The sequence below is a fragment of the Natrix helvetica genome (genome assembly GCF_964273705.1).
Source record: "Natrix helvetica genome assembly, chromosome: Z".
Lineage (NCBI taxonomy): Eukaryota > Metazoa > Chordata > Lepidosauria > Squamata > Natricidae > Natrix > Natrix helvetica.
In genome coordinates, this window is record NC_138554.1 from 86892751 (window position 1) to 86913824 (window position 21074).

The window sequence follows — 21074 nt, forward strand, 5'->3', positions numbered from 1 at the left end:
AGGGGCAGTGGGATCAGGTGGACCGGACTCACAGTATAAACTGGCTGGAATTACGGGCGGCCATCTGGCCCTCTGCCACTTCCAGGACTTAGTGGCGGGCAAACACGTCTTGATACTGCAGACAATATGGCAGCCAAAGCGTATATAAACCGCCAGGGGGGACCTGGTCGCATCTCCTGATGGACGAAGCCATGCAGCTGGGATCCTGGGCAGAGAGGCACTTGCTGTCCCTGTCAGCGGAGCACATATCGGGGGTGGCGAATGTACAGGCGAACTGGCTCAGCCGCGAGGTTGAGAACAATGCCGAATGGCATCTGCACCCATCGATCTTCAGGGACATTGTGAACAGGTTCGGTATGCTGGAGATCTATCTCTTCGCCACCCCCCTCAACTTCCAACTCCCGCGATTCTACTCCCGCTTCCCAGATCAACGGTCAGACGGGGTGGATGCCCTGAGATGCAGGTGGCCTTCCGGTCTCCTCTATGTGTTTCCTCCGCTCCCACTCCTGCCCCGCATCATTCAAAAGATCTTGGGAGAGAGGGCGGAGGTAATGCTGGTTGCTCCCCACTGGCCGCACAGGCATTGGTTTGCAGACCTGCGGACCCTCTCGGTGGACAGGCCCTGGAGGATCCCTCAGGACAGGATCTCCCTCAGCCAGGGATCTCTGAAACATCCCGATCCACACTGGTTCCAGCTAACTGCCTGGTGTTTAAGTGGAGCGTCTTGAGGGAGGGCAACTACTCCCTCAGGGTCATCAGGACGATCCAGGCCACATGGCGTCCTTCAACTGATCACATCTATGAGTCCACCTGGTGATCTTTCTGCTCCTGGTGTACGGGTAATACATTGGACCCCTTTAAGGCTTCTATTCCTCATGTTCTGGAGTTCCTCCAGGATGGTTTGGACAAGGGCTTAGCCACAAACACTATCCGATGTCAACTGGCAGCTATCTCTTCCGTGTTGACTTGTGGGGCTTCCTCTTCTCTGTCCCAGCAGCACATGGTGCGCCGCTTCCTTAAGGGGGCGTCCAATCTAAACCCACCAGCAGTGCACAGGTATCCCTCATGGGAATTACCCAGAGTTCTGGACGCTCTTACCACTGCTCCATTCGAACCACTGCGGGAGGTTTCACTCAGGTTCTTGACTCTGAAAGTATCCTTTCTGGTGGCCATCACCTCCGCCAGAAGGATCCCAGAATTGCAAGCACTATCGGTAAGTGAAGACCTGTGCGTATTCCACCAGGATCGGGTGGTGTTACGGCTGGACCCCTCCTTCATTCCCAAGGTGTGCTCCTGTTTCCACTGCATTCAAGAGCTTGTGTTACCCAATTTCTGTCCAAATCCTTCCCATCCTTTGGAACGCAAGATGGCACACCTTGGATGTGAGGAGGGCCCTCAAGATTTATTTGAGGAAAACCCGGCCCTTTCGCACAGTACAATCTCTATTTGTGTCCTTTCAGCCATCATCTATGGGTAAGAAGGCCTCCTCTGCTACCATTGGCTGATGGTTACGGGCGTGTATTGCTTCATCTTATCTTTCCCACTCTGCTTCAGTTCCAAGTAGATTGACCGCTCACTCTACTAGAAGCACTGCTACCTCGGCAGCCTGGGTGGCCCAAGCATCCTTGGTGGGGATTTGCAGGGTGGCGACTTGGGCCACCCCTTCACCGTTCATCAAGAATTATAAACTGGACCTTTTCGCATCCGCACATGCAGCTTTTGGCCATAGGGTGCTACAGTTGGTCCACAGGACCAGCACTCTATAGAACCAGTCATGAACCCACCCAGGTGGGGATGAAGGTTACTTTTGTACGTCCCAGTCTGGATGCTACCTCCACCACTATGGAGAAAAGGCGTTGGTCCTTACCTGAGACGCCTCTTCTCGTAGGGTGGAGGTAGCATCCAGCCCCTCCCATGACAGAACTGGTTCACTGATCAAGACCTTGAATGGGGGTGTTCTCATTGTGGTTTTTCTACATACACATGTAAATGACTTCTGCCTTAGACTTTCTACAGGACTTTTCTACAATGAACACTTCACAACCTGATGTACTGAACTTCTGGAAGCGATGAAGCACCGAGTCTGTCATTCTTCGTCGGAACTGAGCTTTGCCTAGGTACAGGGGGCGTGGTTTAAATTAACTGTCAGGCTCAGTCATCGCAATGAATGGATGAAGGTCAACCCAGTCTGGATGCTACCTCCACCCTATGAGAAGAGGCGTCTCAGGTAAGGACCAACACCTTTTTTCTTTCTACTGGGTATATATTCTTCCTTCTCTGACTTTTCCATCACCCTCTGCTGTGTCATTTGAAGTATCTTCTATCTCCCTGTTTTCTCTTCCTCTTTTGTCACTTCTTTTTTTCTTCTCTATGCCTGTCTGGCCGTTTCCTTTCTTCTATAATCCCTTTCCATTTCTTTATTGGGACATATCCCCCCTTTTCAATTTTCCCTGTGCCACTGTGAAACCCAGTGAAATCTTTTTTTTTTCTATTGCTTTTTCTGTAGCTCCACTACCTTTCTCTTCTTCTTCCCTTGCTTCTTGTTTCTCCCTAATTTCTAACTTTAAAATTCTATTTAATTTTAATGACATGCATATTTTTATGATCTCATGTATTTCTTCAAATCCCCAACTTTCCATAGTGTCCAGTTCAAAAGTTAATTAAAATTTAAGTTCTACAGTTTCTTCTTATTTCCCAATTCTGATCCAGCGCCAATATTCCAGTTCAGCTAAAATGAAGAAGAAGAAGAAAAGCGGGGGAGGGGGGGGGACACATTCTTCTTTTCTTCCACAGCTGCAAAATCAAACAATCTGTGCAAATTCAAAACCTCCTTAAATGCTTTGCTTTCTTTGTTCTTCCCTCTGGCAAATAGCTCTGTTTTCCTATTCTTTCAATTTTCCACCAAAATTCCAATCTGTCCATTAATATTATTTTCTACTCACAAGATTCTTTACCTTTCCAAATTTTTATTTGTGTTCGTTGGTTGTTTAAATCTTCTCACCAGGTCACAATGCTCCTTCTAAACACTGCTCTTGCTCAATGCTTAGTCCAGAAGTTTCAGCTTTGTAGCAGCCATTTTACAATGCCGCCTCCCCCGATGCCAATTCAGAGAGCTAATCTCTGACCTACAAGGAACCAGTTGCGTTCCTCTAGATCTAATGAGATGCAGCTCCTTCTTCACTTTCCCTACAGGAAAGTTCTGATCCGAAGATCCCTGGCATCGGTTTGTCAGCCAGAATTTACGTGAGGCTACGGGTTTTCTGTCTGTCTCACTGAGGTGTTCTCTCTCTCTCTCTCTCTCTCTCTCTCTCTCTCTGTCTCTCTCTCTCTCTCTCTCTCACTCACTCACTCACTCACTCACTCACTCACACCTATTTCAGTCAGGTTTCTACATTATTTGAGAAGGGAAATGTACGTTGGATATCTTTCACTTCTAAATATTGAATGTATGTATTTGAGAGGGAGGGGTGAGAGAAAGAAAGGAGCCTTGTTAGTTTTCAGTTTTTGAAAAACTTCAATCATGGTATTCTCCACATAGAACTGGAACAGTTCTACAATAGAACTGTTTTACAATATCTCAAGGTTTTAAGGAGAAAAGGCCTAAAATGTAATGTTGCTGCTATCCCAAGATGCATAACTTGTACTTATCTGGCATTATTGCTCATGATTTACACTTATTTTCATAATACATTAAAACTTGAGTGACTAGTTTCTTATTCATTATTTCATATAGGATATTTAATTGGATACCTAAAGATTCCATTTGGTTCCTTAGGCATTAATTTTTATATTATGTCACTAGAAATTTATTTATTTAATAAAATTTATATGGCCTTACAGCTTACTCTCAGTGACTGGGCATCTTACAGATAAAACATAATTTAAAAACAAAAAGCTATATTTTAATAACATACTATGGAGATAGTTAATAACAGATACCAAAACTGAGTAATGAAAAAGAGATTTGGCAAATGCATGCAAGACAAAAAACCAATAACTAGTACCTATAATGGTCAGTGAACCTATATAAGTATCATAAATCAAGAATGATTATCTGTAAGTTTCATGGAATGAAACATATGTCCAAGGAAATTACTTTTGTGTGAAATTTACAGCAGCAGTAGGTAATCTGTGGCCCTCCAGATATTATTGAACAACACACAATATATGGCCACTAAACTTGCTGGTTAAGTCTGTTTGAAATCCAACAGAGGAAAACCAAGGACCCAGAACAAATTTATTTTATACTTGATTGTGCTATAATAATGCAGTCTGATGTTAATGACCTAGAAGTCCCAATAGAATAGTATACAAGGTTTAATTTTGAAAAAAACTGCTTGTGTTGACACCATATGACTTAAAATAGCAAGAAGTGGCAAAAGTACTTTGGGCAATTATGCAGAAAAACTGAAACTCAATAACTAGTAATAGATATGTTAGACAGAAAGTTGTGGTGATTCACCTAATAGCTATTGTCATCTATATTTTATTATTGAAATATTATTGAAGTGATCAAAATAGTTTAAGTTTTATATGTTTTCATATCTGTTCAGTTTCAAAAATTTATATCCATGTATTTGTGGCTCATTTTGGTTTATATATATTAATTTATCTAGATATAGGATGGAAGAGAGCTTCAAAAATGCTGTTTAAGCATTATATAATTTAGCATGTCTGTTTTTGTCAGGTATACACAATTTGTATTTCCTGATCCCCTGCAAATTTAAATTCAGATTGAAGAATTAATGCACCTATCACAAATTAAGAAAACACAGCAATTGTTGCTTAAAATATTTCATAATTTTATCCTATGTATTGTTCTAATTAAGGACTACATTGCAACAATCTTCTATTGCTTCAGCACAATTGTCAAGGGCATTAGAAAATTATAAACTGGGACATTAAGCATTTTGTAAAAATAATAATAATAATCCAGCCAAGATTGAGATTTCAAGTTTTTATTATTAATGACATTATACTCAAATGACTTATATAAACTGGAACAGATTCTGCATACCAATATTATAGCATTGAATATAAAGCAAGTTCCCACTTATAAATAGTATACTGGCAATATGCAATTATTGTGTTTAAAACCTTTTTTGTCCAAAATTCCTCAAGCTACTTAAATTTCACGACCTTCCCATTTGAACAAAAAACTAAAATTGAGGTTATAGATTCACAAATGAAAATCTTTTGTCCTTAATAGCTTTTGGTTTGTCTTGCTAGCACGATCATGTTGTTCTTTCCCAATTTTTCTTCAATTCTTTTAGAATTTTTTTCTGCTGTTCGGACATCAATTGGTTTGCTTTTTCAGATTTCCAAAGAAATAAGGTAGAAGTTTAATAAAATTTACATACAATATTTGGCAACATTCAACATTAGTCTAATTGTAGATTTGAACACTTCATTAATTTCCAAACATCTGAAAATGAAAGGGAAAAGGTTACTGATGAAAATGTAATTTCTTATATTGTTATAAAAGAATAATCACCTTTTCCCACAAGACATCCTTAAAATATGATTTATATTTTCCATAAATCCTTGATCAATGCCAATCCTATTAACTGGCTACAGGCCACTGGATTAAGAAAAGATATAAAACTCAAAACTGCAGAGATACACATGTCCCTCACCCCAAATTGTAGATCCAATCTTGAGTGTTGTCCATAAATTATTACCAAAATATGTTTAAACTCAGGAAGATTAAAATTGAATAGATTATATACTTTCCATTACAGTTGAGCATACACTGAAACTACTTACAGGTCTATGAATAGTGACCCATCTAATTCAGTAACAAGCAACTTGATGCTAATCACATTTATTGATCTACAGATCTGCTGATCCAGCAGTCTCTACTGCTGGTTTGCTCATGGGTGCTGCATGTGCACTTGATACACACTTTGCGCACATGCGCAGTGCAATATAAATTGTTCTGTGCATGCGCAGAAGCAAAAAAACAAGATGTCAATGCTTACGGCGCCGCCCACCCAGAGAACTGGTTTGGGGGGGTGGCAGGCCTGGATTGCTGCCAGTTCCAGCGACCCAGGCCACCAAACCACTACTGGTTGGGCCAAACCGATCTGAACCAGTAGGAACCCACCACTGCTACAGTCACTTTATCCTGGCCACACTGGCTGGTAAAACAGAAGCTGGAATCTTAAACATCCAGGAGATGTCTGGTACCAGATTACTGATATCAAATTAACTGCAAGTTTGGGATTGTTCAGACAGTCAGCTTACCTCTACATGGTGGTCATCAAGGCATGAATAACTACACTACTCACAAGCTTATGCACTTTGCAGAAATGAACAAATTGGAAGGAAAGAAAGAGAACCCAATGCCAAACTCATCCTACTACAACCAAAATTGGAAGTTTGGAAATGAGTGTCAAGTTTTTATATCTGCTCTGAACTCCACATAGTGGTCAAATTATAACTTGTAGTTTATACCTTCTGCATTTGGCCCAGCAGAAGTATGGTAAAGTACTCTGAGGTTGAAAGCTTATCCCTTTCACTATCTTTTGAATATTAACTGTCAAATATCTTTATATGTTATTTATTATACAGCTACATGGCCTGAGCCAAGTAATGTTTAGCATCAGATGTTCTTTATACATAGATGTGTAATGGTGGATAGTGGAAGAAATCAAAACAAGGGGCATTATCTATGCAACTGCAAGGAAAGGTGTTGAATATGATAATAGGGAGGGAAACCTTGGGCAAGGTCAGGCAGAAAAGACTGGTGTTTTAAATTGATTGATTCACACTACAAGTGGGGAATTCAAGAGATCTCAGTGGTTGAGCTGTCGGAAAGCTCCCTTTAAAAGAGGGAGCTGTCGGACAGCACCTGCACTTCTTCATACCGATCTCCCAAATAAAGAGCTGTTGTTTAGCGGAGCATCCTGCCTCTTCACTAGACCCACACTTAACGAAAGGAGCAATGTTTGCAATGTTTATATTAATTTACAGTATTACATATTTGGCTAATTCAAATAATGTAACTTGGCAAAAAAGCATCTTAAAAAGGTGCTTTTTAAAAAATGAAAAACTACTTACAATAGATGGATAAGCATTGATTATCTTTTCAGAGAATAAAGAATCACTTTGCAGGTTTTCTGGAAAAGCAGAACCATTCTCATCCATGTTATTTGGTGGAGTTTTGTCAAATGGAGTGCTGCGAATAAAATAATGTAATAGAGACTGGAATCAATATATTGGCAAAGGTTTTAATGCAATACATAAAAATGCTACAACTTGGAAGAATGAGAGACTAACTTTTGCTCAGACCAGCCAATTCCTAAAGACTCCAAAGGAACTGAGTGCAAGGTTTTTGCCTTAGGAGTAATTGAATTCTAGCAAGATTATTGAAGAAGATTTATTACGCGGGTTTGAAGCAGGAATCCACAATGCCTCTGAAAAGATCACTAAGAAACTCACTTGGATTCATGATAATAATAATAATAATAATAATAATTTAAATTTATTAGCCGCTCCCTTTCCGAAAAGGACTCGGGGCGGCGTACAATGGAGTAAAAAACATATAACATTTACATAAATCCATGACATACATAAGTACAAAGACACACATGTTCGGAGGAGGTTAACAGATACAATACATAGACAATTAAAAACCATTAAAATACCCTAATTACAAAACCCCATGTACAATCCAAATTCAAAATGTTAAAAAACAGACAGTCAGGAGGAGTTACGGTTGAGCCAGGCCAGATAGTTGGAAGAGGTGGGTTTTCAGTTGTACACGGAAGGAGCGGAGATCGGAAGTAATCCTGATGTCCCGGGGGAGGTCATTCCACAGGGCTGGGCCCATCACAGAGAAGGCTCTGCTCCTGGGTGTCGCCCCCCGACACTGTTTGGCGGTCGGCACCCGGAGAAGTCCCTCTCTGTGAGAGCGGATTGGTCGTAGGGATGTGTGGGGCAGGATGCGATCCTGCATGTAACTAGGCCCTGTGCCATGGAGCGCTTTAAAGATCATAATCAAGACCTTGAAACGCACTCGGAAGACCACAGGGAGCCAGTGCAGCTCGCGCAGGAGAGGTGTTACAGGGGAGAATCTAGTCCTCCCCATGATCACCCGCGCGGCCGCGTTCTGGACCAACTGTAGTCTCCGAGTGCATCTCAAAGGAAGCCCCATGTAGAGAGCATTGCAGTAGTCCAGGCGAGACGTCACCAGCGCATGGGTGACTGTGCGTAGGGCATCCCGGTCCAATAAGGGGCGCAATTGGCGCATCAGGCGAACCTGATGGAACGCCCCCCTTGCCACGGCTGTTACATGGTCATCCATGGACAGCCGGGCATCCAGGAGGACGCCCAAATTGCGCACCTGTTCCATAGGGGCTAGTTGCACGCCCCCAATGGCCAGAGATGGAAACACCTGGTTGAACCGGGGCGCCGGAAGCCACAGCCACTCCGTCTTGGAAGGGTTGAGTTTCAGTCGGTTGCCATCCATCCAGATCCGTACGGCCTCCAAACACCGGGACATCACTTCGATGGCCTCATTGGGGTGGTTTGGGGTGGAGATGTATAGCTGAGTGACATGATGCCATGAAACATACCTTGGTTTTTGATGAGTGATTTTTGCACATATTCTCTTGAGCTCTGGATGCGGATAGCTGCGTATTTCACCTATTAAGACAAATTGTATCTTTATGGCAAGTGAGTGATGTTTACTTTCACATGTGAGAAAATTGCAATCTTCAACTCTGTGCCAGAATATGGTTTTACTGTTTTCCATTCCTATCTTGATGTAAAATGTAACCCAGTGGTTTATTTATCTTACTATCATGTACTTTCAAAACACAGTGGTTCTTCAAATCTCAGATATAAACTCTAACTCAATCTTTAATCTTTGTTCTCTAACATTGTTTGGATTTTTTTTTCAAAGAGTGAAATATTTCTTTATTATAAATATTTCTGACTGAACTCAGAATTTCAAAGCAGAAAAGGATTGTTTCCCTGGGATGGAATAGATGCACATGGACAATATTCCATACTGTTTCTAGGTGGTGTGCACAGAGTCCCCAGTTTGCTTCTCCAGAACCCTGTGATGGCACTGTGCAAAACACAGTGTAAAATGTGGGAACACTGAATGTCATGATAAATTCATAATATGCCTTCAAATCAAGGCTAATTCTTACAACCAGACCAGAACCAGTTATCAAAGTTTCAACATATTTTGGGGTGCAAAGGTCATGGGGCAGGGTTTCTTTCCTATCTAGTTCTGATTTATCACCTCCACTTTCCCATTCTAAATTATTGCCATAACTTCTTAATTACATCAGCTCAGAAAATATTACTAGGAAGATAACAATTAACTTTCTAAAGTTAATAAATGTTGCAGGTTGGAAAAATTAACTTTTTAAAAGGTTTATTTATTAATTTATTCATAATTACAGGTTAATGTATTTTACTGTTGTTATAAAATATATAGCCAACTTTTTTCTTCTTTTGTCTTCCTGCAGATATTTACCTACCTGCAGAAAACTTGGGCTAAGTATGAGATACTGTATCTCTAAGGAGGTAGTAATAACCTGGTTCTTCTCACGGCACTTGATCTGAACACAAAGTTACTGGGTTAGCATCTCAGCTAACCTTGCAACTCAGTCCAAGAATCCAACCCATGTTTTGTGTCTTTTAATTTGCATTAACTTTTGTAGCAATCTTTTTTTCATGACTCTTTCAGTCTTTCTAGTTATGAATAACTATTTCTAGTTATGAGTTAAAGATTTTAGCTGATTTGGCTAAAATATTTTCAAAGGGCTTGATACAAACATTGTTTTTATCTCTATTAATGCACAATTGAAATAGATTTTTAATGAACCATCATTTCATTTTCTAAAAGATATAAGCATTTCCCTAAAAAAAATGTTCATACCAGTCCTGCATATTCAATAGAAACAGAAGCACCATTCTCTGTCAGTATTTTTCTTTTCTTTTTTTGGAGTTCTCTGCAAAGCAGTCAGCTATTGTGCAACTTACTTTTGAGCAGATGTATTAATGGCTTCAGAAATTTGACTGCATACTCAAGTTCTGCTTTGTGGATTCTGCCAAGCTGTACTATGTGATGTTCCAAGGGAAGGCTTGCCAGTTCCATAAGTTCTATGTAATCATATTCAGGTCCTATTGAAAGCACAACTATAATATAGCCTTCACATTTGGCTCTTATGGCTGCATCACTCAGTTCTTCCTTATCCCAAGGACTTGTTTCTCCAACAGATATGATAAAAATAGCCCTTTTTTCTCTCTGGTTAAATCCTTCCGAAAAGATATGATTGATTGTCCAATTTATGGCATGGCCAAGTGCTGCTTCTCCATTTAGTTTCTCAAAAGACTTTTCAATATGCCTCTTCATTTGTCTTTTACTTTCATATGTCACCAAGTCAAATTCAACTTTTACTGGAAGCTTCTTCTTTGTTTTGAATTGGAAATTCGGTGGCGCATGACTCACAACAGCTATCCGATCACCTATCGAAGAGGTCTTTGGATTTGTAGAAATGTCAAAGCTTTCCAATGCTCTACTTAGGAAATGTTTTAGTTCTTCAAATCCAGTAGTGCTTATTTTCCTGGAATTTTCAATAATGAATGCAGCATCCATATAAACCTCAGGTTTGAAAGGTGGAGTTATTAAGCAAGATTCTGGTTTGCATTTGTCTACAAATAAAACATAAATATTTTAATTATAGAAAATTATTGAAATTGAGATCCAATGACTTTGCAATTTTCATGTGTTCTTACCATAGCAAATTACGCACACCTGAAGTTTGTTTAAGGCTGAAAGATCACTCTGCTGATGGAGGTCGATAACTTGAAACAATCCTGTGCTGTCCATCTAAAGTAATGGAAAATAAAAATATAGCTTGGCACAGCTTGGCAACAAGATGTCTGACTCTATCTGCATCATACTAAATCCAATGACAGTTTGCAGGACAATGTTTGATAAGAATTGATGCTTGACAGCTGGGATTTCATAAAATATATATTCTCTTCATCATAAGAAAGATGTCCTTAAGCCACAACTAATTAAGTGTAATAAAACTGCAAGAACAGAAAAACTTCTGTTTTCTGCCCATGAAATGCATAGTAGCAAAGGATAAGTACAGTTTTCCATATTTATCCACAATGGCTTCATGATATAGATATGATACATTGTCTTTTGGTACTGTGACATGGTGCTATGCTGGCAAGACAAACTCACACCCCTGTTTCGGATTTCAAGATTATAACACTTTGCGCAGAATCCTAGTCTGTGAAGAGAATATGAGTGAATTAGCCAGACAAGATAATGTTAAGCTAGTTGGTCTTCATTTCAGGATCCTTTTATGGGTGGAAGTTATTTCAATTTTAAATCAATACTGCCTTCCTATGTCCAACTCACTTCATTAGGATGAGCCAATCAATTATTCTGAAAATATTTTGCAAAAACACTTTTTGCAGTGGGTCTCCTAGAGTTGTGATGTAGAAATTCTTGCCTTGTTCTGTTGCTTGATTTAAGAGATTCCCACATTCCTCTTGCAACTAAAAAACTGTGCTGATTTGCCAGATCCCCTCTTCCTCCTTGGCTCCTTCAAAGAATGGCTTTATCTTTCCCCATAAAGAATCTGGATACAGTTTTATGCCTCTTTTCTCACAGTGAAAAAGAAACTCAGCAAAAGGCATAACCACAACAAAGCCAGAAACACATTAGTGTCTGGGTTTTTGCACTCTAACTACCACCCATTGACTATCTGGAAGGAGTCCTTAGTAGCTCCATAGGAATAGTAGATGGAATCAATATCAATATTTATTGAATAGCACAAATCTGCAGGACAGAATAAAAGGTCTATACCAATGAAAAGGCCTTCATTTATAGTAATTTGATCTGTAACATTTAAATATCCTATCAGGCTTCATACAGTATATGCTAAATTTTTTGAGGCAGTGCTTCTGATAACCAAAAAGAAAAAAGGCAAATTTCTCACCTCAAAAGCTTGGATAATTTCAGGGATGTTTTTAAAAGAAATGACTGCTGGCTGGATACCTAAGGCACTGAACTCTAGGACTGCTGTACCAATCGAGTCAGGATGGTCAGACTCTCCATTGCTGAAGAAGACAGCAACTTTCCTCACATTATTACTTTGGAGAGTTCGCTTGAAGAGATGCCTGGCAACAAACCTCATTGATCCACCAATGTCTCGTCTGTTGGTTGTTCTCTGCAAAGAAAGTTTATTGAGCTCCTGTAATAACTTCTTCTTGCTCTGGAAATCTGTAAAGCGGATCAGATAGTTGGTGTTGGAGCTGTAGGACACAACAGCCACTCTTGCTCCCACAGGACAGTTGCTCTCTCTGATGTTTGTTTGGTTCACAATATTAATGACAATCTTTTTCATTTCTTTAAATATCTCAGAATTGGTATCTTGAGATACATCCAAAGCAAATACTAATTCTGTTGGATATGCTGGACATTTTGGTATGTCTGGAAAGCAAATAAGATTATAAAAATAATCATATCTTGCACAAGGATAGCAATCAAAAATATTGGAAGACAATCTTTTTGGATGGAGTAGTTATCCTTCCCTTTTTAGGACTCTTTAGGGTTACAAAAGTAGACAGGACAACAAAACATAACAAGCAGAACTGTGACACATATGTATACTAGAATAGAATAGAATAGAATAGAAAGAATAGAATAGAATAGAAAACAGAACAGGACAGAAAAGAACAGAACAGAATGGATTTATTGGCCAAATGTGATTGGCCACTCAAGGAATTTGTCTCTGATGCATAAGCTGTAGTGTACATACAGACAGCAAGTGAAAAATCATGAACATAATCATAAAATAAAATCATCATAAATCATAAGATACAACAGTCAGTGATACTCATAGGATACTAAATAAGCAATCAACATAAATCATATAGTATACTAATAAAAGCAATCAACATAAAAACATAATGGTACAAGGCATTTAAAAGAGCAAGAAAAGCACCTATCCTTCATTAATAAAAGAGCTGCATCCTTTGGAAGGCATGCATTCTGAAGCAGCTGCATCCTTTATCTGCATTTAACTCTCCAATAATCTTGCTTCAAGTGCCTGTTCCCACTCTGCTATTAATAGTGGAGCAAGGGCTGTATGTGGAAAACGGAAAAATAGTTTTTACAAATAGCAGATTAAGCTGCACAGGCCTGAAGTCATTATTCTTTCATACAGAACAAAAGGAGAATTAACTGTGGGAAAAATACTTACCTGTCCAGCAAGCTAAACAGAAGAAAGAAAGGAAAATATTATTTCAAGCAATACGATATTGAAAATTCTTAAAGAGAGGAGATACTCTTATAAGATGCTCTTATTAATGGTTATAGGTATCCTATAATTGCCTCAGCAAGGAACAATGTGTAAAAAAAGGAAGCTGGTTATCTTGGTAGTGTTATCTCTTTTGTGTAAATGTTTGAATTTTTCACACCAGTACACCATCACACTGGGTTTGATCACATAGCCTCAACCACTTGCTAGTGCTCTCATATGTAAACAGCCACACTTTTCATATTTTTGACCAAAGACCTAGTGTGTTCTTGATGTATCTACATTACCAGAAGCTGTGAATGACTAGTGGTATAATCACTTCTAAGTGGAAAAAATAGTAGACAATTAATATACTGTAGTTTCTAAACTAGTCAAAGAACTGTAATCTAACACAACCTTTTAGTGGCGCAAAAACAATTTCTGTTGTCCTCAGTTAAGAGGTTTGTTAGATACTCCCTCCCCCCTGGTATTGCAGCAAGACAATAGTAGTTTCCACTCAGGTCCTCTCTTTTGTATGGGAACAGAGAGGCCCCAGATTGGCTGGAGCGCTGGACAGCTCCCCTTTAAAAAGGGGAGCTGCCCGACCATGCATTTAGTGGATGCTTGTCCTTATACCAATAAAGAGCTGTTGTTATCGCTAGCCTTTTGTGCCTTTCATTACCCAATCTAACACTGGCGACGAAGGTGGGATTGGAAGGCAATTAGGCGGACAAAAGAGCAAAACTCACTGACAAAAGAGCTTGATCACAACGCAGCATTCAGCCCGGAGCGCAGGAAGGCAACAGCAAGGCCATTATGAACCCAGAGAGAATCACAATGGCCACCTACGCCCAACCTCCTCCATTTAACCCAGCCACAGACAATTAGGACCCGTATCTGTTGCGTTTTGAGGTCTTCCTGGAGGCGAACAATCTCAGCAGCCTCTTGGAGGCCCGTAAAAAGAACCTATTCCTGGGTTACTGTGGCCCCGAAGTTTTGGAGACCGCAAAAAACTCTCCGAGCTGCCGCCGCTGCATGCCATCTCCTGGTCTGCATTGCAACAGACATTGAAGACCCACTATGCCCCGAAGCCATCCAAGTATGTTTGGCAATACCACTTCAACATGTGGAACCAGAAGGAAGGTGAGTCGATAAATGAGTACACAGCAGCACTCTAGAAAGCTGCAGCCCATTGTGAATTCCGTGAGCTGGATGATGTTCTCTTAGATCGAATCATAATGGGAGTCCGAGACCGGGCTCTACAGGTGAGGCTGCTGATGAGATCCAACCTTTCCCTCCAGATCGCTCTCGATGAGGCAAGGACAGCTGACTCAGCGAACAAGTCTGTGGAGACCCTCCAATGCCTCCATGCACCCATGGAGGCACCCAAGAGCGCCGTGTCCACCGCGAGGCCATCGAGTCCGAGAGCGATGAGGAAAGCATTACGGCATGCGCAGTAGCCGCGAAACACCGGCATGTAAATTCAAATTGCTGGGCCTGCCCTGTGCCAGCTGCGGAGGCGATCATGCTAGAGTATCCTGCCGTTTCCGAGACGCGACATGCCGGTGGTGTGAGCGAAGGGGACACATCGCCAGAGTGTGCTGCAGCGAGTTCCCTGCAGCCACTAGTCACCCTGAAAGAGCAGAGAAGGGACCAAACCGGAGACAGCGACCCAACCAGAGGTCTCCCAGGAGGACAGAAACTGGCAACCAGATAGCCAACCTCACGGCGATGGCCCAGGGATGCCAGGGTTGCATCAGGAAGCCGAACATCATGGTTCCTGTGTGGCACATCCAAACCAGCCACCCCAAAAAACTAAAGGTCACCGTTTTCCTTGAAGACACCTCTTGCGAGATGGAGATCGACACCAGATCTTCTCTGACAATCATCTCATGGTTGGTCCTGAAACAGATGGTCCCGACCATACAGAAGAAGGACCTCAGACGGCCAGACGGCCGCCTGCGGGATTACCAGGGGAACCTGGTTCCCCTCATGGGCCAAGGCATGTTCCGAGTACGCTACAAACAGATTACCAAGGAACTACAGGCAATCGTGGTCCGGGACGATCTCCAAGGCCTTTTTGGACTGAACTGGTTTCAGGCATTGGGGATGGTCATAGCCGAAGTAAACACCCTGAACGAGACGGGAAAAGCACCAGCAGCTACTGCCATTGGGAACGCTGCAGAAACAATATTTAAGGAGTTCGAGGACATCTTTGCCTCTGGTCTGGGTGACTACAAGGGGGACCCTATTTCCTTTAGCCTAGACCCAAACGTGGCACCAATTCGGCTAAAGCCTAGGAGAGTGCCTTTTGCCCTCTGACCAAAAATTGATAAAGAAATTGACAAACTGGTGAGTCAGGGAATCCTCGAACCAGTCGATCACGCCAAAGAAACGCCGATCGTGACCCCGGTTAAGCCCGATGGGTCTCTCAGATTGTGCGCTGACTATAAATGCACAATCAACAGGGGGTTACAACAAAGCACGTACCCCGTACTCGTAGTCCAGCATTTGTTGCATTCCCTCGGCCCGGGAAAAATATTCGCAAAACTGGACTTGGTGCAGGCGTACCAGCAGCTGCCAGTAGATTGCGCCACTGTGGAGGCCCAAACAATCGGGATGCACAGGGGGGCGTTCAAATGTAACCGCCTGCAATTCGGCATTAGTATTGCCCCTGGGCTGTTCCAAAGTATTATGGAGCGACTTTTGCCAGGGATACCGGGAGTCATCCCCTATTTTGACAACATATTGGCCGCAAACGAAGCACAACTTCTAAAACGAGTTCGCGCTGTACTAGACAGAATCAGGAACAAGGGCTTCCGCCTAAAAAAGGAAAAGTGCAGAATAAATGTACCCAGGGTAGAATTTCTGGGCTACATGATCAATGGCTATGGGGTCCACCCGACTAACCAGAAAATCAGAGCTATTAGGGAAGCCCCTACTCCGAGGAATCAGACCGAACTCCAGGCGTTCCTAGGGCTTCTTAACTTTTATAGCGTGTTCCTCAAGCAGAAAGCGACGGTTGCTGAACTGCTCCACTGCCTGCTAGTGAGGAACGCAGAGTGGACATGGGGGAGGATCGAGGCCAAGGCATTCACCGCCGTGAAGGAACTGTTATCGGCAGACTCTTTCTTGGTGCAATATAGCCAGACCCTGCCCCTGGTGCTAACCTGTGACGCCTCCCCTTTCGGCGTTGGCGCAGTCCTGAGCCACCGGATGCCAAACAGCACAGAAGCCCCCATCACATTTTATTTTTATTTATTTTATTTATTTATTTTTTTGGAAGTAAGGGATTTTTTATTAAGAAGTTTTAATATTTTTTTACAAATATTCTCCCCTCCCCTCCCCTCCCCTCCCTCCACCCCTCCAACCCCTCCAAGCCTCCCTCCCCCCAACTTCCCAAAGCAAATACAGGGTATAAACCTTTAACAATCATACACTAACATAGGCTAACTAACTATAACATCTTTGCTCCCTCTTGTACTTTAACCCCCCTTTTATTAAACCAAATTTAGATAAACTATAACATGCCTTATTCATTCCTAGACTAATTAAAGTTTCTTCATCCAATGTTTATTTTAAATATAGTCAGTGCATCTTCTCCATTTCGACTTGTATTTCTCTTCTGAACAGTCTTTCCAATATACTGAAACTTTCGCCATCTCTGCTAGATTTACTACCTTTAACATCCAATCTTGAATGATAAGCAATTCTTCCTTCTTCCCGCAATCTTGTTGCCATTATTAAGTTCAAAATCAACCTAGTCTGTATAAATATAAAGTCCGTAATTATACCTAGCAAAAACAACTGAGGAGTGAACTTCAAAATGCTTTAGTTTCCTTACAAATCCACCATACATAATAATGCACAGCATCAACACAATCACATTTCCATTTAAATTATAAGTTGAGATACACACAAACTAACTTTTTAAGATCTAAAAACCATCTACAACATCTTATAAAGAGTCTCTATCAAATTTTATTCTTGCATAAATTTATGTAACCTTTTTTACTATCTCACATCCTGTTAATTTTTTCTGATTCTTCTTTTGGATTTATCCTGGATCGTGGAACACTTGTAGTATTCCATTCCTTGTTTCCCAGATAACATAGTAGATTGTATTATCTCTTGATAGTTGTCTCTGTCTGACGATCCATGAACTAACCCGATAAGTTTTTTCAATCTGCCAACCATATTCTACTTTTAGTTCACCAGTTAACTGAGCAAAAGCTTCTACAAAAATTTCTTTCAAATTTTCTTCGTCATATTCTTTCAAACCTCTTATTCTCAAAACAAATTCCATCACTGTGTATTGTATCATTGTAACTTCTGCCTCTGACTTTTCAATCTTAATTTGAAGCTCATCGACTTTATTCTCCAAATTCCCATTAGACTGAGTGATTTCTTCCACCCTATCACCCAATGATGTTGCAAAAACAAACGAACCTTTAAACACTCCCACTGTAGCCTCTCTTATTTGTGGACTACGGGTTTGAATTAAATCCTTAATTTCAGACATTTCATCAGACACATTTTTAAGGGCAGTTGCAATCCCCTCCTGCAAAAACAAAACTTGTGCCTCTAAAGCACCCCGGAGAGCTTCAAATGTCACCATTTATGTATCCGTTCCAGCACTCTTAGAGGCACTTATATTGGTTGTTTTAAAAGCATTTCTGAATATCCAAATCACACTTTCCAGCAACCAATTTATTGAGTCCAGAAAATCCACTTAATCCCCAAGTTTGTTAAATCTTGTAACTTTAGACATGAGCTCTTGAGACTTTTAGCAAAGATAACAAACAATTAACAAATACTTTCCTTTTAAGTTTCACTTTGATCACACCCTTTGACTTGCCGACGCCATCTTTATTACCCTTTGTTCTTTTCAATTTTCACAGAAGGAAGTAAAACTGCATCGGAGTTAAGGTTTGTGCTCGCAATTATAAAAACTCCCATACTTGCTTTGCCTGTATTCAGATGTAGATAAGGATTGATTGCAGGGGGTGGTCACGACATTTTGTTTCTGCTGCCGCAGAAGCATCCCGAGATGCAGAGCTTTGTCAGGCTGCTGGGGAGCTACCCTTCTCACCACAGAATTACTCCTGCGGGTTTATCGGGGGCTCTACCCTTAATGCCCAGCTGCTCTCCTCCCCCTCTTCCCGAGGGGAGAGTTTTCAAGCAGCTTGACAGTTGGTTTATGCTGTTCTAGCAGCTTAAACGCGATCTCGAGGCTGGTGTTCCCAAAGAAACATCTTCCAACGTCTATGGTGTCACGCAGAAGTGCCCCCATTGCATTTTACTCGAGGACGTTGTCCGCCGCCAAACGGAACTACATACAGTTGGACCATGAAGCCCTGACTGCAGTGACAGGAGTCAAGCGGTTCCATGAGAACTTGTACGGCAGGGATTTTGAATTGGTGACCGACCACAAGCCCCTGTTGGGACTATTGGCTGGGGACCGCCCGACACCAGTATCACTTTCCCTCCGCATGACCCGATGGACTATCTTCCTGGCGGCATATTCCTACCGGCTCATCCACCGTCCAGGCACCACACTGGGACACGCCAACGCATTAAGCCGATGCCCACTACCAGACCTGCTCGCCAACCCCACCCCTGAGGCTGTGGTACTCCTGCTTGACTGCTAGACTCAGGCCCCATCTCCTCCAGCGACGTCGCTTGCCACTCCTCAAAGGACCCCATTGTCAAACAAACATTGAACTGGGTGTGGAGGGGGTGGCCCAAGGGGCTGGTTGGAGCTTAATTCAAACCGTATTTTGCAAAGTGGGACGAACTGTCAGCCATCAGGGATTGTCTACTGGGGGGGGGGACAGGGTAGTCATTCCTAAGCAACTACGAGTAGCCGTGTTAGAGGCTCTGCACATGGCTCACCCGGGAATTGTGAGGATGAAAGCATTGGCAAGGAGTTATGTGTGGTGGCCCAATTTGGACAGTGACATACAGGAGTGGGTAGCCACATGCACACCCTGCCAAGAGTCCAGACCGGCTCCCCCAGAGGCAGCCGCAAAAGAATGGGAGCGACCCCAAGCACTGTGGTCCAGGGTCCACATAGATTTCATTGGCCCAGTTCACAGTCAGACATTCTTCATAATCGTGGATGCTTTCTCAAAGTGGCTGGAGGTAGCCCTGATGACATCCACCACCACGGATGCAGTCATCAAGATGCTATGCAAGCTATTCGCGACCCACAGATTTCCCAATGTGCTGGTATCAGATAATGGCCCAGAATTCATGGCCAAATCATTCGAAGAATTCCATCCAGCATCAAATGGCCAGGCGGAATGGATGGTAAGGTCTACCAAGGAAGCCCTAAACAGAATGGTCCCGGGAGACTGGTAAACGCAAATAGACCACTACCTGCTTATACAGCACATCACATCCAGCACCACCACTGGCAGAAGCCTGGCCGAACTCCTCATGGGGCACCGGCTCAGGTCTCACCTAGACCGGCTACACCCCAACTACTCATCGGAGACGCCCTCTGATTCCACAAGCAAAATTCGGACTTTCAACATAGGCGACCTGGTCTATGCCCCAATTACACAGGGGGGGGGGGACCCTGTGGATACCCGCAACCATCATCGGGATTTCAGGCCCACAGTCCTACTCTGTCCGGCTCGAGGAGGGATGACATTGGAGAAGGCACATCGACCAACTCTGGGGATGGGTGGAAAGCTCCCCACTCCGGCAAACGCCAACAACACCACCGCAAGCCGAGCCTCACCAATCCCAGACCGAGCGGGAAACGTCAGGGGACTTATCTGATTCCAATGGGGCCCGGGAAGATCCACATCCAGAAGTTCCAGCCGAGGCCTCCGAAATTTTCCAGAGGGTTCCATCAGACGGGTTTGGAGAGGCAGCAGGTCCGACCGACCAGCACGAGGGGAACCAACCAACTGAACTGCGCAGGTCCAGCAGGACGACACAAAGACCCGCCTATCTGCGTGACTATGTCACCCGTTAGAATGTTCCATCCTAGAGGGGAGGGGTGTTAGGTACTCCCTCCCCTCCTAGTGTTGCAGCAAGACTATAGTAGTTTCCACTCAGGTCCTCTCTTTTGTATGGGAACAGAGAGGCCCCTGATTGGCTGGAGCGCTGGACAGCTCCCCTTTCAGGGGATGCCTGTCCTTATATCAATAAAGAGCTGGCCTTTTGTGCCTTTCATTACCTGATCTAACAAGGTTAGTGATGTATTTTTGGTTACATAACCTATGCTTATTCTATTATGTTTTTATGCTATTATAATCCCATAAGAATCAAACAACATGATTTGAATCTTAACCAAACTTGTAACCATTTTTAATGGGAAGCAGTATACACATATTTTAAATAAACAAAATGCAATTAATTGGAACTAACAGCCTCACTGTTCCCATTATAGATAATTAAATTAAACCAGTATTTTCTTATATATCATATTCTCTGTTCTTCCCAATTTATGCTCTTGGTTGATATTTCTGTTATTTATCATTAAAGATGAAGTGGAGACACTTACGGCTGTGTTTCTGTACATATTCAATAAGTTCACAAGACTGAAAAAAATGAAATATAAAAATATTATTAGATAAAGGGGTTTTTAAGAATGTGTATTAATCGCTTAATTCAATGTTCCAAAGTTGGCACCTTCTGTGTGTCCTGACTCCTGAGGCAGCAATATCAAGGCACTATGGATTTTTTTGTCAAGGATTTATAAGAATCATCATTCTAATATATTTTGAAAATATTACAATTTGTTTCAACACATAAGGGATATTCAGATTTCAGTTT

At 42.1% G+C, this 21074-nt stretch overlaps 2 protein-coding genes across 2 annotated transcripts in view; both read right to left on the minus strand.

Annotated features, from left to right (window-relative positions):
* Nucleotides 1-4929: 4929 nt before the first annotated feature.
* LOC309381662 (collagen alpha-6(VI) chain-like) lies at nt 4930-12848 on the minus strand. The gene is made up of 6 exons (XM_081932891.1): nt 11982-12848; nt 10759-10852; nt 10003-10674; nt 8580-8649; nt 7063-7180; nt 4930-5425 (listed from the first exon to the last, which is right to left on the minus strand). The coding sequence occupies exons 1-6, from the start codon at nt 12387-12389 to the stop codon at nt 5411-5413; spliced, it is 1377 nt and encodes a 458-aa protein (XP_081789017.1). The 5' UTR covers nt 12390-12848; the 3' UTR covers nt 4930-5410.
* A 121-nt stretch (nt 12849-12969) lies between these two features.
* Nucleotides 12970-21074, minus strand: part of LOC309381661 (collagen alpha-6(VI) chain-like) — an 81775-nt gene continuing 73670 nt past the window's right edge. The window contains exons 31-32 of the mRNA XM_081932890.1: nt 20803-20839; nt 12970-13259 (exon numbers count right to left, since the gene is read on the minus strand). Of these exons, the coding sequence (XP_081789016.1) occupies nt 13225-13259; nt 20803-20839 (72 nt within the window). The 3' untranslated portion in view covers nt 12970-13224. The remainder of the gene's footprint in view (nt 13260-20802; nt 20840-21074) is intronic.